This window comes from Neomonachus schauinslandi, chromosome X, assembly GCF_002201575.2.
Source record: "Neomonachus schauinslandi chromosome X, ASM220157v2, whole genome shotgun sequence".
Taxonomy (NCBI): domain Eukaryota; kingdom Metazoa; phylum Chordata; class Mammalia; order Carnivora; family Phocidae; genus Neomonachus; species Neomonachus schauinslandi.
Window position 1 is genome coordinate 110,511,044 of NC_058419.1, and position 17,190 is coordinate 110,528,233.

The following is a 17,190-nucleotide window of genomic DNA, read 5'->3' on the forward strand; positions in this document are numbered from 1 at the left end:
TGCTTGTGTTCCCTCTCTCGCTGTGTCTCTCTCTGTCAAATAAATAAGTAAAATCTTTTAAAAATAAATAAATAAAAGGAAATTAAGAGCTTACTTCTTAAGGGGTTTATTTTCAATACATTATTCTCATTTTGTCTTTGCTCATAGAAGCTAACAAGTGCAATGTGTTAATTTCATCCTAGAGCATCTTGACTTCTAGCTGGTCAAGATTCGCCTAGTACACTAGCTCAAAATTAGTGGGTCTCTGTATTCACTGAAGAATTGATGACTTTGCAGTCATCTGAGTCTTCTCTGTTCTTTTCCTGTTGCCTCAGCAGTAATTAGTATTCAGATGGTCTGGAGAAGTAATGTTCTCAATGTTAGGAACTAAAACTGAGATGATTGATTACACTCTAGACTCAGAATTTCACGGTAGAAGAAACATATAAGTCTAATAAGGAATGTCAGAAGGCTTATGTACGAGAACTATTCAAGTAGGTAACTAAAGGGGGAAAATAATACAAAACTCTAAAGGAAACGATATCTTTTTGTATGTATGACATTGTCACTTAGATATCAAATAGGCAATACTTAAAGTCTGGATTTTTTTTTTTCCTTTTTTACTCCTGAACCCCATGCCTATTCCATTGAGCCTGTGGGCATATGTTTATTGTATACATCCATCATACATGCTGTTCCCTCTACTTAGAATGACCATCCCCCACTGTTCTGGCTTGTTCATTCTGTTCTTCAGGTCTTGGATCAGATGTTACCTCCTGTAGAGACCCATCTGTCACCTGTTTATTCTCTGCCTCCCCCACTACTGTGTAAGCTCCTAGCATGGAAAGGCAAAGATCTTATGGGTCTTGTTGAGCATAGTATCTAGAGCTCCTTATATAATACCCTGACACATGATAGGCATTCAGTACATATTTGTTGAATGAATGAATAACCTAGAGACAGATATTATTGCTATTTGCATTTTACCTTAACCCACTTACTCAACTGGACAAAGAGGAGGGATGTACATACTGTTTTTTTCTTCCTTCTCTCCTTGCCCCAGTTCTGTGTTAGAGAGTTATACTTACATTATCAGCATTTTAAAATGAGATAATTTAAAGGTCAGCACTCATCGTCTTGTTAAGTACGTTGCTTGACAGTTTGTGAATAAAGAGTTTTCCGTAATTGAAATATATTGTTAATGTACCTCTTCAATTTGTATTTCAATTAGGTGGTTCACAGAGACTTGAAACCTAGCAACATTCTTTATGTGGATGAATCTGGCAATCCAGAATCTATTCGAATTTGTGATTTTGGCTTTGCCAAACAGCTAAGAGCAGAAAACGGTCTTCTTATGACTCCTTGTTATACTGCAAATTTTGTTGCACCGGAGGTAATTGTGAAATTGTTTGCTTCCAGTATTTCAGTATATTTAAAAATTCATTTGCTGTGTTTAATATAGAATAGTTAATAGTTTTTCCATTGAAGACTTACTGAACAAATAATTAAAATAAAATGTCAGCCCTTTTTCTTCTGATGGTAATTCATCCTGTCCTCAGCCCCCTACTACTTAGTCCACTACAGTCCTTTTGTTGCTCTACCTTCTGTCTTCTACATAATCACACATCTGTAGCGGTCTGCTATCACTGACACTTTTGTGCTGTGAGCACATGGAATTAAATGGAAACTAGTTTATTCTCATCCTTTCCTAATATCCTTCTAATTTCCTGGTTTTGTCACCATCTTCCTGTATTTCTGAGGCTAAAGCATCATGGTCTCTTCTTGTCTTTAGCTACGTAACTAGGTACCATCTCTGTTATCCCCTGAAACCAGTTTGAGGTTCTTCTTTTCACAGAACTGCCATCCTAGCCCCTGCTTCCTTCACCACAGCCCAAATGACTGCCACAGCCTGGCTGCACCCTGCTCCCTCTCTGGTTCTGTGATCATTCCACAGAAGAGCCATCGACTTACTGAAGTCTTCAAGCACTGCTGTGATCAAGTTGCTTCTTTTCCTAAGAAATTTTGGTTCCCCATTGTAGCAAATCTAAAGTCCACTGTTTTGCCTTCAAGATTTCTTGCCTTTTTATTATCACTATGTTAAAAAAAAAATGTAACTGTGAACTATGTAATAAATAATAGTTAACCCTAATATCAAGCTTCTGTGCCAGTCACATGTATTAGCTGATTTCATCCTCTCAAATAGAGTTTACATATAATCATTTTTTCTCTTATAACTATGTGAAGTGAGACCTTTTACTCTTTGAGTTTTACAGGAAACCAGGTGCACAGTGAGAGGTTATGTAATTTGAGGTCAGATTGAGATTTGAGCCCAGGTAATATGGCTGCAAAGTCTCTGCTTTTACCGTTAGGTATTCACCAAAAGATGATAACAGTTGGTAATGCTAGGACAATTGGATTGTAGAGCTGGATTTCCCCCCTCTATTTTCCAAACTTTTTGTAATTTTGTTACTTTTGAGGTATAAAATAATGCTTTTAAAAAGACTACTTGCACCTGTTCTCCTGGTGGGACTAGAACTAATGAGGGACAGACTTTTTGCTTGTTTGTCCATATAGCCACAGCTTCTCACACATATTGGTGTCCAAGCATGGTCACTTCATCTAGCCATCTCATTTTTCCTCTTTCCTGCTTCAGACAAGCAATCTGCTTCTGGAAATCACCATGTAGCTGTTTTGCCTTGGCATGTTGGAATGTTTTTTGCTTCAAAACCTAATGTTTTTTGTTTCAAATGTTTTTTGCTTCAAAACCTTTTTTGCTTCAAAGCCTCTAAATTCATATTCTTCAGGAAATCTTCCGTGATTAAACTATCCTTAGACTTGACCTTTTAACTCTTTGTCTCAGATTCACCACTTAGTCGTTCAAGTTAAAATTTGGAAGTCCTCCTGAAATCCTCCTTCTCCATCATTTCTCTACATCCGGTCAGTCACCAAACCCTTTCCATTCTGATTCCTGAATATTTTAGACCCCTTTTCCCTTATCCCATACATCCCAGCTCTACTAAGTCCTTCCTGTTTTATCATTACATCTTTTTCTCTCCATGTCCTGCCTTAGTGTGGTTCCTCATAGCCTTTCACTTAGTTTGCTACTAATTGCCTCCTATCAGATGGCCTTGTTTTCAGTCTGTCTTCTTGCCAGCATTTCCTCTATACCTTGAGTTATCCTTTTGGTATACCCATCTACTTATTTTATTTCCCTGTTTAATGCTTCAATGACCACAGATTGCCTGCAGGAAAAATCCTTAAGATATTTATAAAAGCCCTTCTTTGTTCTCTCTGGTATCCCTTACCTGGACATCTGGCCACACTGAATCCTTGCCTGTCCTTAAGCATGCTCTGCTCTCTTGCCTCTGTTCTTGGAGTGTCCTCTGCTCTCCTCCACCTCCTCCCTTTGCCTCCTGAATTCTTACTTATAGGCCCAGTACAAGCAGGCTGCCCTGTAGCCTTCCTTCTCTCTCCATATCAAGAATGAATTGTTTTGGGGCACCTGGGTGGCTCAGTCAGTTAAGTGTCCAACTGTTGACTTCGGCTCAGGTCATTATCTCAGGGTCATAGGATCGAGTCCCATGTCAGGCTCCATGCTCAGCAGGGCGTCTTCTCGAGATTCTCTCTCCCTCTCCCCCTCCCCCGCACTCACTCTTGCTCTCGCTCTCTTTCTAAAATAAATAAATCTTTAAAAACAAAAATGAATGAATTGTTTCCTCATCTTTATACCTATACCACTTTAGGCATAATTTTGTTATAATATGTTGCTTTATTAACTATATGTTTATTTCCCCTGCCATAGTCTAATTTTCTTAAGGAAACAAGAGTGTTTTGTATTTATCACTGTTCATGCCTGATAATAGTTGGTGATTACTCAGTGCTCAAGTGAATCATATTTTATATATGTAAAAGTGTAATTTTTCATTATATTGTTTGTACTTTTATGTGTTCCTAAAACTACTGTTTTATGTAACCACTTCTGCAGCCTCATACAAAATGAATATAAATTCATTTAAAAAAGAAACTTAGAGGGAAGCAGTGGGGAGAGAAAAAGAAACTTACCTTCATTTTATTTTATAGTCCTCTGTCTGCCATGGCATCACTCAATAAATGCTAATTCAAATACCAAAATCAAATTTATATATATATATATATATGAATTATGAGTTGTAGAATGTTATAGAATAGGATTAATATATTGCCTTGTTTGTTACCATGTTCTTTTGAGGTTTTTCTTAAATACATTGATTTAGAAGATAGTGCATTTCACAGCCTATTCAAATCTCTAAACAGTAGTATGTTAATACTAATTTTTACTTTTTCTAGGTTTTAAAACGACAAGGCTATGATGCTGCTTGTGATATATGGAGTCTTGGTGTCCTCCTCTATACAATGCTTACTGGGTGAGTGGACCATATGTTGTAAGCATTTATCCATCAATATTTTTTTCTATTTTTTTTTAATCTCTGTGTTGTAATGTCTTTCTTTTCATGTTTTCTCATGTTATCTAATAATGTAGTCCTGTGTGTGTATCTCTCTGTGTGTATATATATATATATGCACCACATTTATAACTGTATCATTACTGATTTTCTTTAATGTACCATTTGTTAATGTTTTAAGGTCTTAACTTGATTTTTTCCATATCTCTTTTGTACTCTTATGTTGTAAACATACACTGTTTTTAAATATTCTGTTCTTATGTGTCATATCTTAAAATATTTATAGTATATATTAAGTCTAATTAATATTTCATAGCTTATACCTTGACCTGGTGCTTAATGGAGCTTCATGATGTTGATATTTTTTACTTTAGGAGATTTCAGTAAATTATTACATTAATTTAATTACCCGGAGTACTCTTGAACACTGCAAATAAATGGGAAGATTACCAACCCAAAAAGAAATTTTATTCATTAACATTTTAATTTCATTATAAATTAGTTACACTCCATTTGCAAATGGCCCTGATGATACACCAGAGGAAATATTGGCACGGATAGGCAGCGGAAAATTCTCACTCAGTGGTGGTTACTGGAATTCTGTTTCAGACACAGCAAAGGTAAGTATGACTTCCTATTATAAGCTTTTTTTTTTTTTTTTAAATATTTATTTATTTATTTATTTGAGAGAGAGAATGAGAGAGAGAGAGCATGAGAGGGAGGAGGGTCAGAGGGAGAAGCAGACTCCCTGCCGAGCAGGGAGCCTGATGCGGGACTCAATCCTGGGACTCCAGGATCATTACCTGAGCCAAAGGCAGTCACTTAACCAACTGAGCCACCCAGGCGCCCCCTATTATAAGCTTTTGAGAAAATAATTTTTCATAATCCCTGGTGAGAAAAAAATAATAGTTACAAACTTTTGTTTATAAAGTATTACTTTGAAGTGATGTTACCAAATAACTTGAACTCAAAAATGGACCAATTATTTTGTTTCCCAGAAGGTATTGGTTTGGCTTTATTACCTATACATCTAAAACTACTTACTCACAAACATGATGAATAATAATGGTGGTATAAGAGACTTTTAACGAGAGAGAACAAACTCAGGGTTGATGGAGGGATGGGCGGGGGATGGGCTAGATGGGTGATGGGTGTTAAGGATGGCATTTGTTGTGAGGAGCACTGGATGTTATATGTAAGTGATGAACCACTAAATTCTGCTCCTGAAACCAATATTACACTATATGTTAACTAACTAGAATTTAAATAAAAATTTGGAAGAAAAAATATATAAATCTGTTAACCATAATAATAATAATGGTGGTAATCTTCATGATTTGTGTGTTCTGTGCCTCATACTGCACCTCACCTAAATCATCCCATCTAATCCTCTTCCAGTGACGCCTGGGTGGCTCAGTTGTTAAGCGTCTGCCTTCAGCTCGGGTCATGATCCCGGGGTCCTGGGATCGAGCCCCGCATCGGGCTCCCTGCTCAGTGGGAAGCCTGCTTCTCCCTCTCCCACTCCCCCTGCTTGTGTTCCCTCTCTCGCTGTCTCTCTCTGTCAAATAAATAATAAATTTTTAAAAATTTAAAAAAAAGATTTAATCCTCTTCCAAACCCTGTAAAATAGGTGGTAGTATCCCCATTTCACAGAAGGAAACCAAGGACAGAATTTTTGTGTGAATTTGTCCATGGTTACATACAGGGAGCATGTGGGTGCTTCAAACTAAGCAGTTGGTTCCAAAGCCCTTATTCCCTAGAATAACTGCACCATGTTCTATTTTTGGTCCATATTATGTAGAAAAGGGCCTTATCTTTTTCACAGTAAATGGTAGTATAGTTTTATAGTGTCTGCTTGAAATCCATTTGAAAAGCCTTTCTCACTGAAGATCTGCCATCCTTTGGCAGACTTGATTTCCAACTCTGTTCTAGTTTTACTTTATTCATAGAAAATGCTCTTGTAAAAACAAGAGGGAAAATCTTAAAAATTCGAAAAAGAAAAGCAAAGTTTTCCACTTCTGAATAAGGCAAAACATAGAGGAGATAAAGAAGATATATACTGGTAAAAGTGCTTGCTGATTTCTCTTAGAGATGGAAGCCCAAGTTGAGATGATTGCATAAGTAAATAGGGTATGTCAAAAATGTAGGTTGATACTTTTGGCATAGACATGAAGCCTCTGTTAACTAATTTAATGTCTGCATAGATGATATTTGGCTTTGTAACTGATTTAAAATGAAATGTTAGCCTTTCCCCTTTTTTTAACAATATTTCTTAAACCAGATGATTGAATTTTTCTGGGATTTCTTTTTAATCCATGTATTAAGCACTTAAAACATGCTTAATATGTGAGGGTCTAGGGATCAAAGATGTGACTGAGATAGAATTCCTGATCTCATGAAGCTCATAGTCTAGTTGGGAGATGGCCAGAAGTATACAGTAGAGTGTCACGTGTGCTGTTACAGTGGTACATTTTCTGTGTTAAAGAAGTTCACAGATGGTGCTCGGTCAGAAAGATTTCCAGGAAAGCTTTCCAGAAGCAGTGAAGGGATTTTCCTGGCAGCTTTAGGGAGCAGAAGGATGTATTCCATCCCAGGCTGAGGGAGCAGCACATGCTCTTTGTGGTCAGAACAGCCTGAAAATGGCAGAATGCCTCCAGGTTGCTGCGCACAGTTTGTTGTGACTAGTACAGGGTACACATGAGAAGGTAGCTGATGAACCCAAATTATAAAAGGCTTTGTAGATTATGCTCAGGATTTCAGGTTTATTCTAGGTATTGGAGAACTGTTGAAAAATATTAAGCATTATAGTGATCAGATTTTCCTTTTTCAAGTTTGTTCTGTAGAGCAGTAATTCTTATCTCTGGAGTCTGCTAGAAATTGTCATGATCAGTTGTGAGACATATTAAGTAATGTCACCATGTAAAGTGTCGGAGCTTACCCATTGCCTCCTTTTTAAATAAATTATAGAGATAACCTTAACTTGCTTTAATTTTGATAATTTGGTTCTCATTGACTTGCATTCCAGTATGCTTTTTTGAATGAAAGAGAAAGATAGCTGAGGATGAGATGAAAATAGAGCACAAAAAAATTGGATCTAACTCACAGCCTTTCTTATAAATATCACGTTATTACTGATAACTTTTGCTAATTTGTCGAGTTAAGACTTGAGATTACAAGCATTATATGGTACAGTGAATACCCACAAAATTGGGAGGGAGAGTTCTATCAATCTGATGTGTTGCCTCAAGAGCAAGTGGCACATGTGAATGTCATCAGTCATATGGGCCATATGTGTCATATGTGGCTTTGAGAAGAACAGTACCATCGCTACAATTCACTGGGCACTTATGTGCCAAGGACTGTGCTAACACATATACCTATATTATTTCATTCAGTCCTCACTGACCTAATATTAAGGGTAGTTTTATTTGTAAGGTTTTACAATATTTCAGGTCACAAATGATGAAGACCTAAACTAGAGCAGTTGTAGCAGGATTTGAGGCAAATGAAAGAGAAATTTAGGGAGCAAAATAGACTCAGTGGTTAAATGGACATAAGAAGCAAAGGAAGGGCACCTGAGTGGCATAGTTGGTTAAGCGCCTGACTCTTGGTTTCGGCTCAGGTCATGATCTCAGGGCCCACATTGGGCTCCGTGCTGAGCACGGAGTCTGCTTGAGATTATCTCACTCTCTCTCTCTCTCTCTCTCTCTCTCTCTCTCTCTCAAAATAAATAAAGAAATCTTTAAGGAAAAAAGAAGCAAGGGAGAAGCAGATAGTAAGCGTGTAGTCCACATTTCCACCTCAGGCAAATAAGTCGGTAGTGGTGTCCTTCCTTCACCAAGATGTGGAATACAAAAGAAGTGGTTTTGAGAGGAGTGATGATTACAGATTTGGACATGAAGAATTTGAAATGCGACTGTGATATATAATTAAGAGATGTATGTCCATTAGGCAACTGGCTATATGGATGCAGATCTTAGGAGAGAAGTCTTGGGTGGACAGTGGAGTTAGGAGTTGTCATCATCTGTAGTAGCTAAAGCCATGAGCACGAATGAGCTTATCTGAGCAGAGTGATGAGACCTATGGAAGGAATAGCGTTTTGTTATGCCCCTGGGCAGTTTTGCAACCTTTTATATACTTGAAGCACATTTTCCCACTTTAAGAATTTGGAAGGGGAGTTCCTAATTGTTTCACTTTTTATTTCTAATTCTGTTCCGTAGCTTGTTCCGTTCTTAGTTGTTAATGATAACTAAAAATAAGAAACTGTAAATAATAGCAGAGGAATACTTGGAATAACATCTCCTCAATTCCCAGTACCAGTCAGCGACCAGGTTCTGTTGGTTCTTTCTCTTAAGTACCTCAATACCATCCATATTTCTCCATCTCTTATACTTCCCTGAAGCCATCATCTCTCACGAGTCTCAAATTGGAGTCTTCAGGCTTGCACCCTCCGATCCATTTTCCTCCACACTTAGTGAGTGTAAGCTCTCTAAAGTACAAACCTGACTGTATCACTCCTTTGCTTTGAATAATTTCTTACCTGCAGACAAAGTCCAGATTTGCTAATGTAGCTTACCAGGGCCTTCATGGTCTGGTCCCTTCTCGCCTTTCCCACTTATCTGCTGCCATGTTCTACTTGGCATTTTTTGTTACAGCTTCACTGCACTCCTTTTAGTTCCTTAATTGTGGCATGTTCTCGTCCCTGAAGGCTTTCCTCTAAACACACTCTGCTCTATCTCCCTGAATTGCTCTGTTTCCTCCTCCCCTTCTCTAATCCATCTACTGCTCATCCTTCAGATCTAACATTCCTCTAAAGAAGTTGCTTCTAAGCCACCCCATCCTGTTCAGGTCACTGTCTCTTTGTGTTCCTCTAGCTATACCTCTTTATTCATCCCGTCAAAGAACTTATTGTTTGCTTTGTAATTGATTCTTTGTTTCTCCCTCACTGGGCTGAAAGCTTCATGAGGTCAGAGTTCATTTCTATCTTGTTCACTGCTAAATACCCAATGCCTAACAGAATACCTGGCCTTTAATAGATACTCAATAGCTATATTTTGAATGAAAAATTAAACAAGTTGTAGATGGCTTTTATAAGTCACAACTCTTATTTTATTTTATTTTTTTTAAAGATTTTATTTATTTATATGAGAGAGAATGAGATAGAGAGCATGAGAGGGGGGAGGGTCTGAGAGGGAGGCAGACTCCCTGCTGAGCAGGGAGCCCGACGTGGGACTCGATCCCGGGACTCCAGGATCATGACCTGAGCCGAAGGCAGTCGCTTAACCAACTGAGCCACCCAGGCGCCCCACAACTGTTGTTATTTTAGAGAGTATAAAACTATCTAGCAATTATATGGATCACATGCATAGGAAAGCATTTGGATAGATAGAAAGCATTTTCTTTGGAAGAGTGGGATTCTGGGCGTTCTTCATGTTCTTTTTGCTTCTCTGTATTTCTGATTTTTTTTTAATAATGCCTGTGTGATGCCCATGAAGTGGAAAAATAAAAATCTGGGGCACCTGGCTGGCTCAGTCGGTGGAGCATGTGACTCTTGATCTTGGGGTTGTGAGTTCAAGCCCCACGTTGGGCATGGAGCCTACTTTAAAAAAAAAAAAGAACTCTAATCTTTTGGAGGGGGCATTTGGAGCTCTCCAATTAAATTCCTATTATTGGGACAGTTATGTTCTGCTTTTCATTATTACCAGCAGCACAAAAAATTACTTAGAAATAAACCTACAAAAGTGTAGAAAAACCAGAATATCTCAGTGAAAAAAGAGCCAAAGTACTTAAAGATACATAAATGTGGTAAATTTACTCTTTGTAATGCACCAAAATTACTGTTACTCAGGGAGGAGAAAACAGAGACTTAGGTTTTTGCCTTTTTTTTTTTTTTCCCCGCAAAGAAATTGCCATGTTGGGGGCACCGAGGTGGCTCAGTCAGTTAAGTGTACGACTCTTCATTTCACCTCAGGTCATGATCTCAGAGTCGTGGGATTGAGCCCCATGTCGGGGAGTATACTTGAGATTCTCTCCCTCTCTCTCTCTCTCTCACTGCCTCTCCCCCTGCTCATGCTCACTTGCAGTTCTCTCTCTCTGTCTCTCTCTCTCACTCTCTCTAAAATAAATATTTAAAAAAAAAAGAAAAATTGTCATGTTGACCAAATTGCTTTGAACCTCAAAGTTTGGTACCAGGAAAAAATAGTGTCATAAAAGCTAAGGAAGAATGCTGACCAGTATCAAGTGCTATAGAAAAACAAACAAAAGTTTAAGCTTGTTTTATTATTCTTCTTCTTCCCTTTACAGGACCTGGTGTCAAAGATGCTTCATGTGGATCCTCATCAGAGACTGACTGCTGCCCTTGTGCTCAGACATCCTTGGATCGTCCACTGGGACCAACTGCCACAATACCAACTAAACAGACAGGACGCACCCCATCTAGTCAAGGTGAGCTGCCCCATTCAGGCACTGTTTTCTGCATGTCCTCCAGAACACTGTGAGCCTCCCTCTCCATGCCCGCAGCACCTTTTTCCCTTTCGCTCAGCCGGCATCCATTTCCTCAAGTGAGATTCTCTTACAATGAGTGGTTTAGAAAAGAAAAAGTCAAAGCACACCAAAATATAATAAAACTAGTTTAAGAATGACTTCTGCATTTATCAATCACGTAGGCCTATGGATTTCCTAACTTTTGTGTATACTTTGCTTTCTTACGCAAAACCCAGAGCAAACTCTGAGGTTGTCAGCAGTGGCAAAACAGGTTCCAAAAGAGCATGCTTTGCTGCCTCTCGTGTTAAAGCATTGCAAAGAAACAAAAAGTTGAATAGTCCTGAGTAAAGTGAGGCCTGCTTGTTATAAGCCCATCCCTGTCCTTTCTCATCTACAAGTTCAGCCTCCCACGTTTGCCTCTTTAAGTTTAGTTAAATCAGAGGGTTTGACCAGTATGGTTATTTTCATTATAAGCCCAGTTAAATGTATATACATTTCCATATGAAGAAATTATCTAGGGGGAAAAGAGTCTGCATTTCATATTCTGTGTACTTGTGACTAGCCATTGTCATTTGTGTTGTGACCTCTCTTTCCTGTTTTCAGGGTGCTATGGCAGCTACATATTCTGCTTTAAACCGTAATCAGTCGCCAGTTTTGGAACCAGTAGGCCGCTCTACTCTTGCTCAGCGGAGAGGTATTAAAAAAATCACCTCCACAGCCCTGTGAAGTGACCTCAGTGAGCTATTTGGTACCACGGTGTAAGCTGATAGCACAAGTTCTGGCGACAGGTAGCACATATCTGAGAGACACCTGCAAGCACACACTGTCCCAGCTGGTACCCATAATGCTGCTGCTCCTGCTGCTGCTCCTGCTTCCGTCTCTTCTCGCTTTAAATGATTGTTAGCAAGTTAGATTTTCCTGGAGCTTCGGGTGAAATGAAAATGGAAACATGATGAAGACATATTCACTGAATCAACAAGAATAATGAACATATGAATACCACCTAAAAATACACTGAATAAAGTACTCTACACCATATAGCATTATTTTTATAGGAAATATTTCATGTCCCTGAAATATTCTTTGTTAGTTATAGGGATGGACAGTTTATGTTAAGCACTTAGCTTAAACAATCGTTTCTATTAGCACTGTATCCCTTGTGCCATCCAACATTTTGTATGTTTTTGTAAACAGTTCATATACAGTACATTTCTGTACTGCTTTCTTTAATGTATACATGCTTTGTTTAACTTGGAATCTATTATTATTAACCAATTGACTATTAAATCGGGTTAAATAGTTCACCTGGATTAACAGTATTGTTGGACAGCCCTAAAAATGGCCAGATTGTGGAACAGCTGTTGAATGTAATACTTCCAAAATGTATATATCTTTCCCCATGTCTGTTTCACTGGTTCGTTCATTTGTTTGTTTCTTAAAGTCAGGTGCTTTGTCAGGCTAACTTAGAGAGCTGTTATGGTAGAGAAAGTTATCACGTGTGTGTGGCATGACATCAAGAGTACACCTATGAAGTTAGTCCGTATACGTTGCAACTCCTTAGGGTTCTTTTTTCCTTAATTAAGGAAGTAGTTCTTGCACTTTTGATCTTGAATAGTATCCATACTTAGTATTTGGCATATAATTGGGGATTTTGCCAATATACATCAAAGGCCTTTAAGAGTTATGGTGAAGATATTGGCGAAGGAAAATTTAACAACAGGTCATTCAAGTCCCATTAGATCTTTCATGTTTAAATAGATCAAATTGCAGAATTTAGCGTATGAATAACAGGATACCTGTTCTTGTATACCTGCAAGAAAAGTATGCTTTTTTGGAAAAAAGGTAAATCATAATGAGTTCTATCCCATTACAATGCTCTATATTAAACACTAATTTGAATGTAATAAAGGCCACCAGCCTCTCTATGAAATTGGATTTAAACTTTCTTATTCGAGGGAATAAAACATTCTTGATCAAACAGTATCTGTTCTCACCTGAAATCATAGCTCAAGTAGCCTAAGTGAATGTTCACCATTGAGTGTTTTCTGAATTCCTTCTGATAATTTATAGCCGTATAATGCTTCCTTTAACTTCAGAAATGATCAGCTTTCATAGTGGTCACTGGGTCTGCTTAGATTACAGTATTCATTACCTACATCTAATTTGGGTAGTTTCCACAATTCTATTTGATTAAAGAAACTTTTGTATCCATTATTACCTGCATTTTAGTCGAGCTACCTAGTAGACATTGATATGTAATATGAAAAACATGAACAAGGAAAAAGTGATTTAACTTAACCTCATCAACAATGTGCCCAACAGATCTCTTAGCCATGTACTGAGCCATTTACATCAGAAGTCTTTTTACCTGCCCGAAGCTTTAAATCTTTGAGAGTACAAAGCCAAGAAAGCGTACTTTAGTTAAATGTCTTAGAAGCCACTTATTATTCCTTAATTTCTCCTCTATGCAACTAAAGAGAAAGGGAAAATCTATAACATTCATTTTGCTTAAGTGACACAAAATGATTATTGCATAGAAATCAAATGTAAGTTTATCTTCTAAATAAAAAAATGTATAGGAAGAAGGATGCAGGAGATCTAGATGGAGAAAGTTCTATTAAAATTCTTGAGTATATGAATGCTAACTATCAAAAACTGCTTCCCATTGCCTGTAAAGAAAACATTTTTTCTTTCTTTCTCTCTCTCCTCTATTCAGTGTTTCAAACCATGACCATCCCAAATTCTTGTCACTTTTAAAATGTTAATGTAACTCTGAGCAAAAAAAAAAAAAGACATATTTTCAAATTTTGGACACTGATGCTATTCCATAATTGCTTAGGTGTTTTGTCTATCAGAGTCTTAGAACCAGAAGTAAATGTGTAAATCCTTATAAATTATCTATATAATTTATTATCTAAATAACTTATCTAATTTAGATAATAAATTATCTAAATAACTCTCATATTGCATGTAAAGTACCTAAGACCCAAAGCAAAGACTAGAATCCTTAACTTCCCATTCAGTTTTTTTCCCTCATAACACCATGCTGCCTTCCCTTCATATTAATACCCAACCAGGAGCAGAGTTGTTCAAAAAAAAAATACATATTTCTTAGGACAATACTCTACTGGTAGATGAATGGCAAGTTTATTGCTTTCAAAGATACTGCCTTCTTTGCCTACTCCAGCTGCCAATTTTATTGGAGAAAAGCAAGTCGTATGTTCACAAAACTGAAGGCTTTTGTTGCCTAAAATGCAGTTCGTGAGCTTAATTTATTTCATCTGTGGTCCTGGTGTTCCTATTGCCTTTGACTTACGGCAGACAAACTTGGCCAACAATTGTGTAATGCTTGCCCTGGGTTTACCTTTCCATTAATTACTGAGTCCAGCTCCACTGGGCCCTTCACCATTTAGTTCCCCTAGTTACCAGGGCTTCTCCCAGAAGGTTTTAGTTCAGTCTTAAAGATTATTTCAATGTGAAAGAAAGAACTAAACCATCAGGCAACTTTTACAAACCTCCTCTTATCCTATAATCCAAAATAATATCTAGAATGGTAGATTGCATTTAACTTTTCCAAGCACATGCTGAAAAATATGGATTACACTACCACGTGTTTTGTATCTTCCCTTTCAAGTGATGATGTTAAGGTAAGTTTTTGTCCTTTTAATTTTTTATGTAAGTCATTTCAGCTTCTAATTTATAGAGATGTCTTTTTTTCTAAGTACGGTAGACCTTTAACAGATTTAATACGGATTCATTTATTCACAAGCAACCCCAAAAATGCAAAAATGTAATGATTTTGACAAGGCACAGAATCAAGATGCTGCAAGGCTAATGTGTGGGGAAAAGTCACTTAGTGAGTGTCTGGAGGGGGTGTGTGTATGCAGTAGAGATTCACATTTCACATGTGGTAGGCTGCAAAGTATGGGTTTGGATCAACCATTTCCCACCTAATTTTAAGAAGTAGTTGCTTTTGGGGCCAGGGGACATTATGAGAGGTGGGGCTGGCCTGTTTGCTGTTCCCTGCACCCTCAGCCCAGGAAAGATTTGAAGGGGGAGAGGGGTGCAAAGGCTTCATGAGTAAGCAGAATGGATTGGATTGGAAAGGAACTGGGGTAGGTCCAGCCTGGGATGAGAGCAGAGAAACATTTAAGATTTGGGAGCCTTGGTATAGATGTACTTAATCACCATGGAAGTCAGCAATACATATCTCAACAGGGCTTTGATATTCTCTACTTCCTGGCCTTTATAAATGATGGAAAATTTTTCAGCTTGCTTTACCATATTTTATAGAGAAAATTCTCATGGTGGTATCAAGCATTTATGAGATTTGTGAAGGCATTAGGACAGGTATCTCAGGAATGTAAAGAGTTAGAAAAGGTCTGTTTTCTGTGTTTAAGAAATACGATGGGTTCCATGGTTGACCCTTGGTGCTTAAACCAAAAGGTTCCGATCTAGTCCTAGAGTTCTGTCCCTCTGAAAGGTCCAGCTCCATGTGACTCACACTAGATGTATACATTGAGTTTTATTTAATTCACAGATAAGTTGACTTAACTCAGTATTTATATTTCAGTGAAAATAGTCCTCTTTTCACCTCCAGATTGCTTATATTTTGCTGGTTTCCCCAAGTGACCATTGGTGGAGACCAATTAATGAAGGAATGAAATTTGCTTTCTTGGGACTGTGGTATTCTGCAGAGCTACGCTTAACCACTTTTTCTAGTGAAGAATCTACAGAATGATAATACCTAAATATGGATGGCCAAGAAGAATTTGTATCTACAGTGTGCTTTATGTACTTCTGACACTGCTGTATTTTGTGTGGTCAAGTGACTTGTAACTGGTTCCAATGTGACTGAGTGTTCTCAAAGAATTCTAGTAATTAAGTCGACTTAATTTTCTTAAGCCTTGTATTACTATCAGTCTCACATTTACCACTTTGATTCTAGTCTTTTAACTGTTCATAACAGGGCATACCAAGGGTTGGGATGAGAGTCTACTTCCTACCTCTTACGGCACTTTCCTCATTATTTTGCCATATAACCTTGAAGTGCATGATAAGCTGTTTAAATGTCCATGACTTCTCCCAGAGCAACTAGCAAAGTATATGACATTGAATAGAGATTAGTGGAAAGGAAAATTTAGAGACTAGGTTCAGAGATGCAAACCTCAAGAAAACCTCTTTTAGAGCACATACCATTTGAGTACAATATGTGTAAACGTATGTGAGAGGAGAGTCTCTGTAATAGTCTCTCTAAGTAGATTAGTTCATAATTGAAGTGAAAATCTTTACTCCTAGTATCACTATAGTACTGAATGAACTGTATACTGAGATTTTCAAACAAGTGTGTAAAGTAGAACTTTTAAATACAAAGCAAGGGTATAAGGATAAAGGTTTTGGTTTGTGTTTCTCTAAGTGTAGTTTATCATCTAAAGCTTTTTTTTTTTTAATTGCCATTCCTTAGCATCCTTAATAATTATGGGTGATGAGTTTTTAATTCTTAAAATTGTGTACATGTATTAGGTTTATCTTAACTCTTACCCTAAGCAAAAGGGAAGGTATACACCTAAGGGATGTAATTATTTTGCATTTTTGGCCTTGGGTGGGAATGGGGTGGGCAACTACTTAAACAGTTTTTAAAAAAGAAAAAAAATCACAAATATTTTTCTACTATTATACATGATCTTACTTTATACTAGTTTCTCTCTAGTAAGGCATGCCAGAAGCCCAAGGTACCATATCATGAGTTCCTATGTATTGTACCTTTTATTGGTGGTTAAATTGCATCAGATGCTTGGCACTGCTGCCATAATTATGAAATGCTTGTAAAGGATTAATTATCACTGAATACTTTAAATTGTTTTACTTAAGAGTTTAATCTGGGAAGTTTTCAAATCATACTATTAATGTGTAATCTAAGCTCTTTCAGATGTATCCATGAATAATCCTGGAACAATATTGCTTGTATTCCTGTCACAGAACAGGTTTTGTAATCTTTAAAAGAAATGAAAATTTATATAATAAAATTTCAAATAAATGCATGTATGTCATTTATCAGGTTATTTCAATTATATGATAATCCTTCATAATGTCAAATTCTATCCAAATTATAAATTTATCAAACTGGGTTGATAGAACTTAAAACGGGAACATTTCTGAGTTAAGAAGTGCAAGATAATTTTTGTATGCAAAGTCTTGGTTAGCCCAAAGAGTGTCACATCAGACTCACATGAGTCATTGATCTTAACCCAATACCAAACGTGATTAATGATTCAAAGGATACAGA

The 17,190-nt window shown here is 37.3% G+C and overlaps 1 protein-coding gene across 2 annotated transcripts in view; it reads left to right on the top strand.

Moving 5' to 3' along the window:
- The window catches only part of RPS6KA3 (ribosomal protein S6 kinase A3), a 115,675-nt gene extending 98,744 nt beyond the window's left edge, over nucleotides 1–16,931 (top strand). Inside the window, exons 19-24 of one of the 2 annotated variants that reach the window (XR_006539380.1) lie at nucleotides 1,211–1,372; nucleotides 4,306–4,382; nucleotides 4,924–5,041; nucleotides 10,725–10,865; nucleotides 11,508–13,132; nucleotides 13,190–16,931. Coding sequence is in view for 1 of the 2 variants with exons in the window: in XM_021682226.2 (XP_021537901.1) it covers nucleotides 1,211–1,372; nucleotides 4,306–4,382; nucleotides 4,924–5,041; nucleotides 10,725–10,865; nucleotides 11,508–11,630 (621 nt within the window). In the remaining variant the exon portion in view is untranslated. Of the gene's footprint in view, nucleotides 1–1,210; nucleotides 1,373–4,305; nucleotides 4,383–4,923; nucleotides 5,042–10,724; nucleotides 10,866–11,507; nucleotides 13,138–13,189 lie in introns of those variants that run through there. The other variant, XM_021682226.2, reaches the window with a different exon arrangement.
- Nucleotides 16,932–17,190: the final 259 nt, after the last annotated feature.